This window comes from Magnolia sinica, chromosome 16 (genome assembly GCF_029962835.1).
Source record: "Magnolia sinica isolate HGM2019 chromosome 16, MsV1, whole genome shotgun sequence".
Classification (NCBI taxonomy): Eukaryota; Viridiplantae; Streptophyta; class Magnoliopsida; order Magnoliales; family Magnoliaceae; genus Magnolia; species Magnolia sinica.
Window position 1 is genome coordinate 71378271 of NC_080588.1, and position 15039 is coordinate 71393309.

Sequence of the window (15039 nt, forward strand, 5' to 3'; positions counted from 1 at the left end):
TAACACTCCGGTTTTTTGGCTAACTTGGAGATAGACATCCTTAGGCACTGGGTCGATCATAACATCTTATTAATTTCTTAAAACTCAATCTCAAAGTCTAAAATCACTTTTTAACCCATTTCCTTCAAAAATCTCACCTTTCACTACCTTATTCTTCAAATTTTTACAAGTACTTTCATATTAGACAGTAATCCTAAAGTTTAAATGATGAAGAACAATACTTAAACTAAAACTTACCGTAAATGGTAAATACATAAATAAAATGGGCTTTTGACCATTAAATTTTTTGGAATCTCATGATATAAATAGGTTATTTGGATATATTAGCTTCTCCTACCCCAAAATCATATATGGCACGTCGCGTAACCCATTCCAGATTGAAAGATGTACCCGTTTCAAATCTCAGATCGGCAAAACCATATCAAACGGACTCGGGGGCCCAAACGACGCAAATCGAGGGGACTCGAGGTGGGTCCTGCACATTTTCGGCACCCCCAGGGGGGGAGGGGGGGGGAGATGCCATCGCCCATGGAGCGAGCCATCACCCCAGGGTCCGCCGAGCGGCGATGACCTCGCCGGCCAGCGGGCCGGGCGGCCCGTTTTCTGCCCCATTTTTTGCGATGTTCGTCCGACTTCAAAAAATTATATCTCCCTCGTCATAACTCTGATTTAGGTGATTAAAAAGCTAAATTGAATATTGATAAGACTAGTTTCATATAAAAATAAGTGAAAAATATAATAAAAATTTAAATATAGTTAAATATGGGTCGATGTGACAGCTGTCCGAAAATCATTAGTTTGGATAGCTGCTGCTTATAGAATTTTTAGAATTTTTCTACAACACGAAATCTCATGAAATTTGGTGGAGATGAAATAAAATTGATGATAAACTACTAAAAAAATAATTAAAATAATATACTAATTAAAAGTGCCAGAAAGGGGCGTAGAACTACCCTAGGACCATATTCTGTTGTAATTAGGACATAATTTAGTTAAGTACTAGACTGAATGCTCAGTAGAATTAGCTTGAACTACTTTAAATATGAACCGCAAGACCCAAAATGAGTAGAACCGCTAACTCTACGTTACCTAAAAACTTAGGATCCATCTCTAAACCCAGTTGCTCTCCAGAGCACCTTGAAACTCCGTATCGGACCTGGACCGCACGTCAAAAGTCCGATTACCCCAAAACTATACGATTATGACCGCCTTGCTAAACTTGACAACCATCTGAGAAATCAAGTCCTAATAGCACCCAGAAATGTACAACTTGAGCTCAGAACGAAGTGTGTGAGAAACATGAATATTTTTATGAAATGAACTGAAACTTAAGTGAATTGAGTCGGTTCGCTTGCAGGCCAAATCTAAGGATTCTAAGCATCAGAATCTGACCCAATTACACCCTCGGATCAAGAAAAATTGCCAACACAGGTCAAAGTACTTGTGGCCCTGATCGAGTACTGGTGACCATCGAACTGAAACTGGTCCACCACGGTCGATCTATAAACCCGATCGGACTGAAAACTTAGCCTGACCTAGATCCATGGCTAGGGAGCTTAAGTCCGACCGCGTTCAGCAAAGGGGCCTCCAGAAGTGCTCCGTTAGATTGGAACAAACATTATTTGGCTGTAACCTAAGTGTACCTTGGCCCTGAGGCCATTTCCATCACTTCTGAGCCTATATAAAGGGCATAAACCCTCTCTCTCTCTCTCATTCCATACGAATTTGGAAAACCCTAAGGGAGAGAAGAGAAAAAAGAGAAGGAAAGAGAGAGAAAGTGAGGGTGAGAGTTGGAATTCGTTCCTGGGATTCCTCCTGCCGCTCCACGTGCTTAACCACCATTCCTATATCGTTATACGGGCGATTCCGATTCCGTTCTTAGGTAAGAAAACCTAACCCTAACCTGTTTTAGGGTTTTCAACTAGTGTACTAGATGAAATAACTAACCTATTCCCTGATATAGGTTGTTGTGGTGCTGTAGACAAAGACTTAGTGGTTAAACTGAGTTCGTTACGCGTTTATCGGCGTAAGGTGCGGACTATAAACGTTTAGGTTATGGTTTTCAAGGCTTTCAATGTCAGTAATAATTTATGACTGACTTGATTGCTATCTCATATGCTTAGATACGATGTTTTCCATATATTACACATATATGTAAACTATATTGATTTTAATGCATTCCAAGTGTTTGTTGAAATGTTTGAATGAGTATGGAATTATGATTTGTGTTTGCTATGATTTATGTTTGAGGCTACATGATGGTTGTACGTGTGATAATTCCTATGTGGAAGGATTTGCTACAATATGTGTTTTAACGAATTTATTTCAAGTATGTAATATATGTAGTCAAAGTGTTTGTTAAAATGCCTGAATGAGAAAATGCTTATTGAAATATCTTTAATTAGGGTGTTGAGATATGATTCTCAATTCCTTTATCTATAGTTACAATTCCCTTCATATAACCTATCTTACTACTATGTGTTTTATGGATGAATATCTATGTATGTTAACATGTACTCCAGGTGTTCGTTTAAATGCTTACATGAGATTTATATTTAAATTTGTTGTTATATACTATTTTGACTAGCACATATGAATGCCTATTGTATTTGAAGTGTGATTGGGGCTACGATGTAGTCCAGACAATCGGTAATGGTTTACGATCGGTGGCCGAACTGTTTTAGCCACAACGGATACGTTTGAGGAATCCGAGTCGTACACTGATTATCGACAGTAGCTAGGCCACGAGGAGTGCATATGCGTTCCATGTCGATTAATTCAACGAACGCTCGTACCAGTCGAGCTTATCAAGTAACCCGATTGACCCGATATATGTTCACCATGTATGGACACTACTGCTTGAATCTAAGGTACCAAACTCATCAGTGGAAACTCCTTTAACCTTAGTACCTCGATCCGCTAAGACTCATGAGCCGGGCATGGTGGTATGAGACACCGTGGTCGAGCTGTCGGCCTATGCTGGGGTGAGGAGCCTCTCCGTAGTGACCAGTCAACAACCCAAACTCGTGAGCTGAACACGGTGGTATGAGACACTGTATTCGAGCTGTCGGCCTACGTTTAGGTGACAAGCCATTCGTAGTGACCTCGAGTGTACTCTGAGACTGCGTTGAGGCGACGAGTCTTTCCATAGCAACCAGAGTACAGATTAGGCCTACATCGATCAGGTGACGAGCCCTTTGTAGCGACCTAGAACTGCAATATCGTATGAGATTTACTAAGACTGACGACCCTAGAATGGATCACTGTTTGGGAAATGATATAAGGGAGGTACCTTAGCTTCTCAATCCTGCTGTATAAATAAACCTAAGTAAGCAACCTGGCTAATCACGTTTATGTATCGCATTATGAGTGCGTTTGACGTAGCAGGTCAAGCACTGAGGAAGTGTTTCATGCGTGATCGTGAGATGAAGTCGCTGAGGGAGCACAGGCAAGGGCATGCATCATTATTTCATATCATTCTTGCATTAACAAGAGTATTTAGGACCTGATTGTTGTATTGCGTTATCATTACTGCTTGATTGAATTGATAACATGTTAACCTTTGCTTTATTGTTTCACTAAGTTGATCACTCACTCCCACGTTACGGGACGGTGTTGTACACACCAACCAGACTCTATCTTAGCTGCAGGTGATGGCGATGCTTATGAGACAGAGTCGGACTATTATGATGACGAGGAGGCATTCTCCTGTATGCAATTCCCTAGCGGGTCTATGTAGACCTGAAGTTGCGCTGACGGGGCTACGGGGGCATGGATAGATGGCACGACACTTCATTATTTTGTTTATTTTGGAAATACACTTGTAATTATTTAACTTGGTGACGTTCATACTCCGAAGGCTTATACTCACTTATACTATTTATATATGTATCACAGTCTTCCGCTTGTGTTGTTTAAATGCCTTTGGAGTATGACATGCTGTTTTAGCTTAATCCCACTCATATTTAATGCACTAATATAGACAACATTAAATCATCATTTTCTATGTTGCATAAGTGATGCTTTGGAACTCGGGAGTTGAGTCTATGCTCGACCCCCGATTTTCAGGGCGTTACAAGTATGCATGAAAGAATTCCTTAAAAAAATAGTTTTATCCAGCACAAGCAAAGTTTGAAAAGGAAACTACCTATTTTCCCTCCCTATTCAAGATCAACTCTCCTTTATCTTTGGAAAATACTCCTGTTGTTTAATTTGAGTCATTCATTAGTTAATCATAACTTTTTATTGAGTTAAATTCATCCATCAAATCTCAACCATCCATATAGGATGTTCTCCATCGTCTTTGGACCCTAATTAAATCAAAATACATCCTTAGGCAGTTTTTACATATGTTTTCTAATTGGTGGGTTGTTACAAGCAAGAACTTGGAATCGTACTTAGAAGAGTTGAATTCTAACCACTCGATTCATCAAATCCATGTCATATCTTTGGTTGTTAATAAAACTTCCAGAATTGGATCTGAAGCTTTTTAAAAACCTCCCCTTTTCAAAATGCTTCTTAACGAAAAGAAAAATGAGAAATGAAGAAACATTAAGTCGCCTTTGATACAGGTTAGTGATGGATATTTTAATTTTATTTTCTCATAATTTAGAATTATTCTTTAAGATCTATACAATGAACGAATTGGATTGACCACACGTTCATCACATCGGCCTATTAATACATATGATGAAAATAGTAAATCTTAGGTGAAATCTCTTGCTATAGAGATTGGTGTGGGATCGCCTAGTTTAATTAGATTAGATCCATATTGACCATATGATTTCTAAGGCTAAGATATATCAAGGCCTCAAATTTTGGAGTGATCAGACCATTGGATGGGCAACATTGACCTGAATAAATGATAAATAATAAATCATACGTTTTATTCATTATGTGTAATCGTAAGATTAAAAAAATTATTATTTATGTGATTTTAGAAAGTCCTAATTCAATTCAAACCGTTGGTTCACGAAATCATCTCCATCACATCAAGATAAGTGATCTCGATGTGTTTCTCATCTATCAAGTTAAAATAAGTGGACTGTTTGATGTGTTGTATTATTATCCTGATTTAATTGTCATGTACTCTTAGTTGATTTAAATAACTACGTAATTTCTGTATTAATAATGATATAATGTGATTAATGTATTAGACTATGCTGATTCAAATGTGATGATCGAAATAATATATGCAATACATGATTCATGATTACTTGGTGCATTTATCAATTGCATGCACAACATGTGTTGGATTCCTAGGGACCTCCCTGGATGGTATATCCTAGTAAAATCGTTACCAGAAGCCCACTATACTAGTAGAAGCCTACTCAAGGAGTAGATGCGAGCCTTGCTTATGCCTACCAGATAGTAGAAGCCTGCCAAGGGGCAGATGCGGGTTGACGGGTTTCCAACTCAAGCAAGTGGACGGATTCCCAATTGATGCATTGATGCATTGCATTTGCATTTTTTAAAAAAAACTTATATTGTGTATGATTATTAGCATTCTATTATAATTTAATATAAAGAACCATGTCGGGAATTCTCACTAGGCTAGCCAGCTTATCATTTTTATTGAAGGAAAAACTGTACAGATGTGAATGAGGGTGAGCCACTGGCTCAAGAACAAGAGTATATGGTCGAGCCGGAAAGGACTTAAGGGACACGTGATCATACTTAACAGAGGAAGAAGTTGCTGCCTTAGACTAATCATGATATTTTTACTTTAATTATATTTATTTATTTTAGATTGTTAATCAATTCTTTTAAGTTGTTGGACATACTTATTTCACTCATAAGACCCCGAATGGGAGGGTCATTAGATATGTTTATGATTGATTATTGGAATAAATGATCATTCTTATTTTTTGAGATGTTGTTGAGTATGAATGGAATGTAGATCTACGGTAAAGCTAGTAGATAGATGAATAATTATATAATTGAATGAAATTAGTACACTTAGTATACGTGTCATGGGTCGAAACTCGGGTTTGAGGGTGCACACTCTGTACTCGAATTTTGGAGTGTGACATAACTAGTTGGGTAAGCCTCCTATCAGGTGGGCCACATGTGATCATCGTTTCAGATATGACCGTTGGATTATTCAGATTGAGCGATTTATTGGGCCCCACTTCAGTTGTGATCATTGTAAATATATTTGAGGCGGAACGCTTGAACCGCGGTCCCTCTACTTGATTATTTAGTCAGATATGAAAACCTACGGTGTGAAGACCCTAAAGGTGAGAAGTGTGATGGGTAAGCTCCTAGTCCTCTCTCTTTTATATATATATATATATATATATATATATATATATATATATATATATATATATATATATATGTCTTGGTCCCCTCACCAACACAAGCAAGAAAATCATAATCCCATTGAAGGTTCTCTTAAGGGTGTGAGGAGCGGAAGATGAAGATTCCGGTCGACGACATCGAAGTATTGAGATGTCTTTCCAATCAAGTACGCCTTAAGATTATTGTGTTGAACCTCCTTTATTGATGCGTAAATGATCCGTCAATTTCGCAATATAGTTGTAACAGTTGGCATTGGGGGTTGCAAGCAATCCGTGTTTACGAGATACCAAAGTTTCATCCATGAACTTTGCTAAGCCATTATAAATTTATGCGTGGCACACAAGTGAAATATCCAAGCTATCTATCACATGGACCTCATGGTGTTTATGCTACTAGTAAAATTAATCATGGTTATATGTATTAGCATGGGTGGATCCTGAAGATTTGGATGCTTCAATGGTTTTATCGAATATGGAGTGTCTTCCTTAAATATTATTTAATTTGTGTGCCATCATTAGGGTCTTTGGATCTTAAAGATTATTTTGATTATCAACGATTCTTTAAATTAATCATTACAAAACAGCACTAAACCCAGGTGAATCCCGTCTTGAGCCAGTCTATCACAACCACTAATTTGCTTGCTACTTGATGTGTGCTGGAAAAAGAAAATGAAGTTGCTCATGTGATAGTAAATGTTGGGGATGCAACAAGCTCAACATGACTTGTCCGGCATCATACAAAATCATACAACAAAATACGAAACGAAAACTTCAAGCTATCACAAGGTACGCACAAATTTTATATAAAAAAGTACTTGTGAAAAAAAAAAAACAACCGCACAAAACAATGAACAATCGAATACGATAAAAAAGTTATAAAAGATGTAACAACTTATACATAAAAAAAAAAACTCTAATTTCTCCCTCAAAACCCTTGTTAATGTGTTAAATTTGTTTTGTTTTATCCCAATTGCGTAATTAGAAGTATATTTATATACTTTCACATGAAATTAAAAATAAAAATCTACACTTAGGTATTCTGCCCAGTTACTACGATTTGATCAAGACATCAATCGAGTCTTTCAGTCAACAGAAATATAACTTGGTCGACTGAGAACATCGTAACGTGCTTCAATCAATCTAAAACTTAATTGGTCGACCGAACAATACTATACCAGATTAAATGCACTTTATCAAGAAATAATATACTCCCATGAGACCCACATCAACAATACAACCCATCCACCTGTCCATTATGCTTTCCCCTCAAGCCACTGAGAAACCAAAACTCTAGACAATCAAGCAGTTAGATGGTCAAGAAGAACCTAGGAACAATTTAAAATCGTGACTAAGATCTCTAAAGTCACGTGGTGTGGCCCACCTGGGTTTTGTAATGTCTTGATTTTTCGGGTTTCTATTCTCCCAGTGGGGTCCATCTGATGAATTAGATGGCATATACCCAATGCGGTGGGCCCCACAAACATTGTGGAAATTTAATGGGTTGGGTATTTTTTGTAATATTTTAAGAAAATGGTTTTCTTAGGAAATGTACAATCGAGTTCTGAAATAACGCGGAGCTTCCATGCGGCGCCTGATCCTTACATCAAATGGCACACGCACACGTGTCAGAAATCCGGACCATTCATCAGGTAATATGCAACAAATCGTATGCCAAAAATCAGGGAAATAAATTCTAACCACCCATTTTTATTATACAGGGAGGGGATTAGGTGCGGCCCCGGCCTCACCCAACACGGTACGGCCCAGACCGTGGGGCCACCTTGATGTGTGTATTGTGTATCCACACCGTCCACCTGTTTTTCCAGCTTATTTCAGGCATGAGCCCAAAAATGAAGCAGATCCAAATCTTAGGTGGACCACACTACATGGAACAATGGTGATTGACCATTAAAAACTTCTTGTGGACCACAAAGTTGTAGATCAAACTGATATTTGATTTTCCCCCTTCATCAAGGTTTGTGCGACCTTATCAACAGGTTGGATGGCAAATAAACATTACGGTGGGATTTAAGGTGGGCCTCAGGAAGTTTTAATGGTGGCCATTCAATCACCACTGTTTCCTATTGTGTGGTCCACCTGAGATTTGGATCTGCTTCATTTTTTTGGGCTCATGTCCTGAAGTGAGCTGGTAGCGTGAATATACAATACATACATCAAGGTGGGCCCACGTTCAGGACTTCACCGTGTTGGGTGAGGCTGGACCGCACCTAATCCGCTCCCCATTATACAAGTTTGACCTGTCACCTTCCTGACAGGTGGACCAATATTATTTTTTTGTACATGGATACTCAGGCTGTATATGACACTTGATACGCCGGCACTCAGAAATTGTATAAGTGACCCATACTAACTAAAAAAAACATGGACTAGATTCTGCAGCCCACTTTCTCCGAGTCACAATCCCAGGATCAGGTCGGTTGAATAACTCTAGCCTCTGATTTGTAAATTAGGGCCGTTGGATACTTTCATTTTTTTACCATCCAAAAATGTCCACCAATCCGATAGTTAGATAATCAAATACGCTTAATTATTTTGTTAATGACACATGTAAACTGGCTTCCATAATTTGGATCATTTAATTGGACTACTTATATACACGTGTACAATATCTAAGTGCCTGCGTACCATCTATCGCACTGCCAGAGTATTAAATTTTGCCTTTTAGTACAAGGCAGGTTTAGGGTGACAATGGGTTGGGCCAAGCTAGGATGGGCCCGAGCCAATTAAGGCCCAAGACCAGACCCACTCAAGCCCACATTGGCTTAGAATAATATGCCAAATTATGCTAAAGCCCAAGCCCAGAAAAAACTGGTTGGGCCCAAGTCTGACCTGGTGCGACCCAAAAATTTATAACATTTCTATCTCTCACTTGAATATTCCTAATCTATCCGTTGATCAATATAGCCATATATACACATAAAAGTAGACACTTAATGGTTTAAATTCAAGATGCATGGGTTGCCTAATCAAGGTTCGGAATGGTACATCTGTAGGATAGAACATGTGTATATATCGAGTCAGGTCGGGCAGGACAGGATGGGATAGCTCAAGATAAATTGATCTGGGCCTAAGCCTGGCCCAAAATTTGATTGGGCCATAATTCCAGGCCCAATCCTGGCCAATGGGACAGGCTAATAGAGAGTGGTCCACTTGGTAAGTTGTGATGCTCCTAGTTGCATTGCATTGGGACACAATGAAACCGCCATCAATAATGGGACAGATTAGTGATAAATGACCGTTCACCAGAATTTCTGCAGATATTTTTGACTTTGGAGGGTTTTCTTGACTTATTATCAGGAAATTCTTGCAAAAAAAATATAAAATTTTGAAATATTTCTTGAATTAGAGGGAGGCTCCAAGCTGTGAGAATACTATAAGTTATGATACTCCTAGTTGTATTGGGACACTTAGAAAGTCCAATCCATTGATCTAGACTCTTCATCATGTTCAGAGCACATTTCATAGGCTACCTTGCAAATATCATGATGATCCCACGGAAATGAACCATTTGATCAATGGTATTTAACATGGACAGTTAAGATCAATCACCTAGAGATAGGTCCGGTCAACAATTTGATCCATCTGTTTGTTAGTGCACACCATGGATTGGTTATGATCCTAAAGAATGACTTTTGTCAGGTAATTGTAACCATCCCATCTATGACTTTGAAAATGAATGGCCCTAGAAAATATTAGGGAACTGTGAAAGCAAATTCCAAATTCGAATCAAATTGATGAAATATAAATGGAAATAAAGCATATATAGGAATATGCAATTTTACGTGGAAAAACTCTCATAAGATAAAAAAAAAAAACCAACTGCACAAAGTAACAATGATTATATAAATTGACTTACATGTGCAAAAACTTTAGTTTTCCTCTTTTCTAAACTCTAGAAATGAATTAGCCCTTATTTTTTTTCTATCCTAATCTTGTATGACACCGACGTAGATAGTGTTATACTGAAAATATGAAACAAATAGCTCAATTATACAAAACCGTGTGCACCATCGATTTAAGCATTGATCAATTGACATTGATCGAGTAGGTCCTTGATCAAGCACCCATATTTGATCAATCGAATATACTCAAAAGTGTTCAAAGAGTTAACATGAATCTTTTGAATTATGTTGATTGATCGACCTTCATCGATCGATCAACTTGTCTAAATTTGTCCGGAGACCAATCTATTTAATCTAGGGTACACTCGATTGATTGATCAGTTTGGTCACTCGATTAAGACCACATTTTCTTCACAAATTGAAGACATCCGGACAACAAAAAACATGGCCAAATTGAATGTGGATTGGATAATTTGGTGTGTATAATTTCTGTACAATAGTCCGTGAACCGTGTTTTGGACATAATGGACCATTCAGAGCAATCAATTGAACTGTCCAAGTGATCCCAAGAGCACTATAATTAATAGTGCTATAACATAACTAATAGTGCTATGAGAGCATTGGAGTTTTTTTTTCATCTGAATGATGAGATTTTATTAAAGAAGAAAGCACAAATCAGAGAAAAGGAAAAGAAAGCAGACGTCAATCATGCCTAGATTAGATCAGTTTGTAGATTTTAACTAATCCCCAAACTTGATGGCATGTTAGGAGTTCAAAATTCTTAATGTTGTCTTTTAGCCCACTTTACAAGGTCATCTTAGGGCTAATACAAATGGGTATAATTGGGTGCACAGATCAACGTCCATTGAGGCTCACATGATTTAACAAGGAATCCACTTAATTATTTGAGATATTACAAATGAACTGATTTTATGGTTTACACTGTTCATCAAGTGTTTTAAAAGGTGACTGCACATCAAATATTTTCAATTAGTTAATCGAGAGTTTTTTTAACCATTAACTATTAGTTTGAACTATTATTTTGTTTTCAACCAAGCTTAATAAAACATCCAATGGTTAAGATCTAATGATCTATACCTTAAATTGGCTTGCGATATTAGCTAAAGATGGTGGCCATAATGAGTAGAGGGATTTAGTTAATTTGCGTGCATGGTTAAAGTAGGATCACATACTTTTGATGAGTAAAGCATATTAAAGTTTGTATGGTGATGAAATACTATAACCAGTGTCCCCCTTAACCTTAATTCCTCCTTATATATAAATTATATCTCAAAAGAAAAAGATAGAAGAAAGCCATAGATGTCCTAAGCCCAGCCCTACTCAGGGGCTGACATGTGGTTCTCCTCTTACCCCTCATCTAGAATAGATATGGGACAGACTCTAACTTGAAGGATTGTGACATCAGTATTCTTTAATCATCAGCAGCGTATTGATCTAGGAAATCCTCGCCATAGGATTTGGATTTTCTGTTTTCTAGAAACTTGATGATATTTAAACAAAGATCTTAAAGCTCGAAATTTAAAATTGAGTTTTTAAAAACCTTTATTTTCCATCATGTTCCAAAAAACCTAACATATAAGTGGCTATAGAAATGAGGGCCCACTTCCACATGGAAAGAGATCTACAAAACCATTATCAGGTAGCCCATGAAGTGTGGGCTAGAGCTTAAAAAAAGCCCATATTTATTGAAGAATTTTAGTGGATACATGTAAACATGCATATATCATGTGTATTTATATGTACTTATTGTCTACTAATTTTAAAAGTGATGACAAACCTGTTCTTAACAACATATTGTCCAGACTCTACAGTTAACCTAGCCCAACCCAACCTAACCCGGGTTGTGTTAGGGTTGAGTATTCAATGCCTCAGGTTGGGTAGCTGGGATTGTATCTTGGCTCAGGTCTGACAGACTCCTCTTGATGTTGGGTTGGGCTTGGGTCGACCCTCAACTAGACCTACCCAAGTTTCACTGTTGTAGAGATTACATTGATATTTTTCGATATAATTGTTTTTCCTTGCAAGTACTCAACCAAAGTAGTAGTAAATGTTACAACATTTTTTTTTTTATTTTTTTCTTTCTTTCTTTTATTTTTTAAGACACCCCTCCCCCACACACTCATGCACACCCACCCCACAAGGGGTGCTCGAACTCATGACCTCTTGTTGAAACTCCAGAGAGTCTATCATTAAGGCACGACAACAGGTGTAAAGAGCAGAAATAGTGTCCCTCCCATGAGGGAGATGGGAGTTCAAATCAGTCCTCTAGTTCTCAATCCAGACTGCCTTAGCCACATTGGTGGGTCACTCTTTAACCATCCAATAGGCGGCAAAAAAATGAACAACAACAACAACAAATAAAATGGTTAGTAGTCTAAATTCATTAAGCAAAATAAGATGGTTGAGAAAGTCATACATGATGGCTGAACAATGTACACTATTTATCATGAGGTGCGGCTTCACGTGGACCGTTCAGATTTTGAAATCACATCACGTATGATGAGTTCTCAAAAAAGTTTGCACAAGTTCAGTACGAACTGGTGTGCAGCTGAGCATTCGGCTATATATGTGTGTGTGTGGACAGCATGAAATGGCAAGAAACTTATTAGCCATGGCTAGAGCTTCCAATCTCGTAGGTATTGTTCGACAAATCCCAAGTCAGCGAAGCAGCCAAAATTCTTGATAAAGACTGCACAACATCATCCATGCTCGGCCGACTCACCGCATCCTTCCTTAAGCACCCTTCGATCAATTGGGCCATGATCATAACCAAATCCAATGGAAATTTTCCATGCAGAGAAGGATCCATCAAGTCCCTAAGCTTTCCTTCAGCATTTTCTTCGTGAAGTAAGGCTAGGAAGGTCTCTGACAAGAGCCTATGTTCACCTTCACATGAAATAATAGCCTCTCTTCCAGTAATCACTTCCAACATCACGACTCCAAAAGCATAAATATCAAGTTTCTGAGAAACCATACCTTGCTCTAAGTACTCAGGTGCCAGATAACCTTTCGTCCCAACGACATGTCCCGTCCATACAAACCCACCGTCCCAAGCTTCGGTGGGTCTCGCCATGCCAAACTTAGCAATCTTAGCCCTGAAATCACCATCTAGAAGAACGTTATTGCTTGTTATATCCATGTGAACATGGGCTGGGTCAGTATAGCTGTGAATGTAGTTAAGACCATTTGCAACGTCGAGAGCAATCTGTACTCTCAGCACCCAATTCAAATCCTTTGAGCCGACTTCATCATGGATCCACATACTCAGGGGCCCATTTTCAGCATACTCATAAACAACGTACCAATGACCTTCGTTGCAACTTACGCCCAAAAGCCTGATCAAATTAAAATGGTGGACCATTTTGAGTATGTTAATTTCCTTTAAAACATCTCTTTCCATCTTCTTAATCGCGACCGCATCCCCTCTGATGGTCCCGAGATAGACGGACCCTTCAATCCTACACCTGCTGCTAAAATCTTCAGTCGCGTGTTGCAATTCTTCAAATTCATACACGTTTAAGGTGTGGCCAATATCAGTTAAACCCAAAAGAAGTTCTTGGGGTAGCGAGGCCGACCGCTTATGCAGTTCCTCTGTGGTGAGAGATTGGTTATGTTTCCTCTTGCCTGTGCAGAAGACATAGAAAAGGATGACGAATGCAAACGAGAGGAAAGAAACTACTGCAGATCCGATAACCGGAGGAACCCATCTTCTGTTCGAGCCTTTATATGGAGGAGGGGATGAAGGCGGAGGCGGAGGCGGCATTATAGTTTGAGAACTTGAAGGTGGATTCCACAGAGGAATGAGAAGAGTTGTAGCAGGATAGATTTTGGAAATGTTAGAAAGGCTATTGGCATAGAGAATTCTTTGGACGTCAACACCAAACCTCCGGGCTATACCCCCAATGGAATCTCCTTTTGCCACTAAATAACTCAACAGATACTTCACACCATCACTACTTTGATTCCTAGTAGGACAAGAACACCTAAGAGGAACTGTAATCTTTGTATCAGGAGGTATGACTCTCGAATAACTGGTTTGAACTCGCACTGCTTGGCAAGTAGACAGGCCCTGATGTATTTCATTTGCGACAATGTACCGAGTATCTTCCTTTCTAAAAACATAAGATGAGTTCACTTGATAATACTGACCTGAGCAGGAACAATTCACAGGAGCAATAACCATCTTGTTTGTTTGGAAAGTTGCAGCTTCAGAAACTGAGTTTATGGCTGAGAGCTGAGTTGGGTGGGAAGCCAAATGTTCTGAGATTGACAGAACAGTGTCGTATGGTGGCCGAGACCAGAAAATCAGATAAGATTGGCAACTTGGGTTTTGGCCATTGCAAGTGTAGCCAAGAACAGAAGTGGATTCATTTGTGTTACTACATTTATAAATAGCCAATCCTGCATAAGGCTGCTGAGCAAGAGGCGGATAGGAGGAGGTAATCAGAGAAAGAATACTAAAAAGGAAGTAGGATTGAAAAGCCATATGGAGAGGATGAGAATGATAAATGGATTTTTTCTTTTCCTTTTTTTTTTTTTTTTTTTTGATATAGTATTTACTGAAGGGAAGAGAAAAAAATGGCTTCCTGGATGACTTTCATGTCTGAAACTTATCTTTTCATGAGTTCGTTTTTTTTTTTAATTTTTTTGCCAAGTTTTGCTGGTCTACTATCATCATTAAAATGGCAGATTTTGGTCAATGTTATGGTTGGTAAAGGCGGATCAAAGACTTGGAAGTCCAAGAGTGTCATTCCACATCTAGAATGTCAGAAATGAGATACTGAGGGCAAAAGAGCTATAGCTGTTTCTTTGGGAAGCGGATTGTGTCCAGCCCCGCTCTGTGGGGCTCACTG

At 38.6% G+C, this 15039-nt stretch overlaps 1 protein-coding gene across 1 annotated transcript; it reads right to left on the reverse strand.

Moving 5' to 3' along the window:
• Positions 1-12395: 12395 nt before the first annotated feature.
• LOC131229207 (lysM domain receptor-like kinase 4) lies at positions 12396-14694 on the reverse strand. Its single transcript, XM_058225094.1, has one exon. It carries the CDS (start codon positions 14670-14672, stop codon positions 12792-12794), a length of 1881 nt encoding a protein of 626 aa, XP_058081077.1. The 5' UTR covers positions 14673-14694; the 3' UTR covers positions 12396-12791.
• Between the last annotated feature and the right edge of the window lie 345 nt (positions 14695-15039).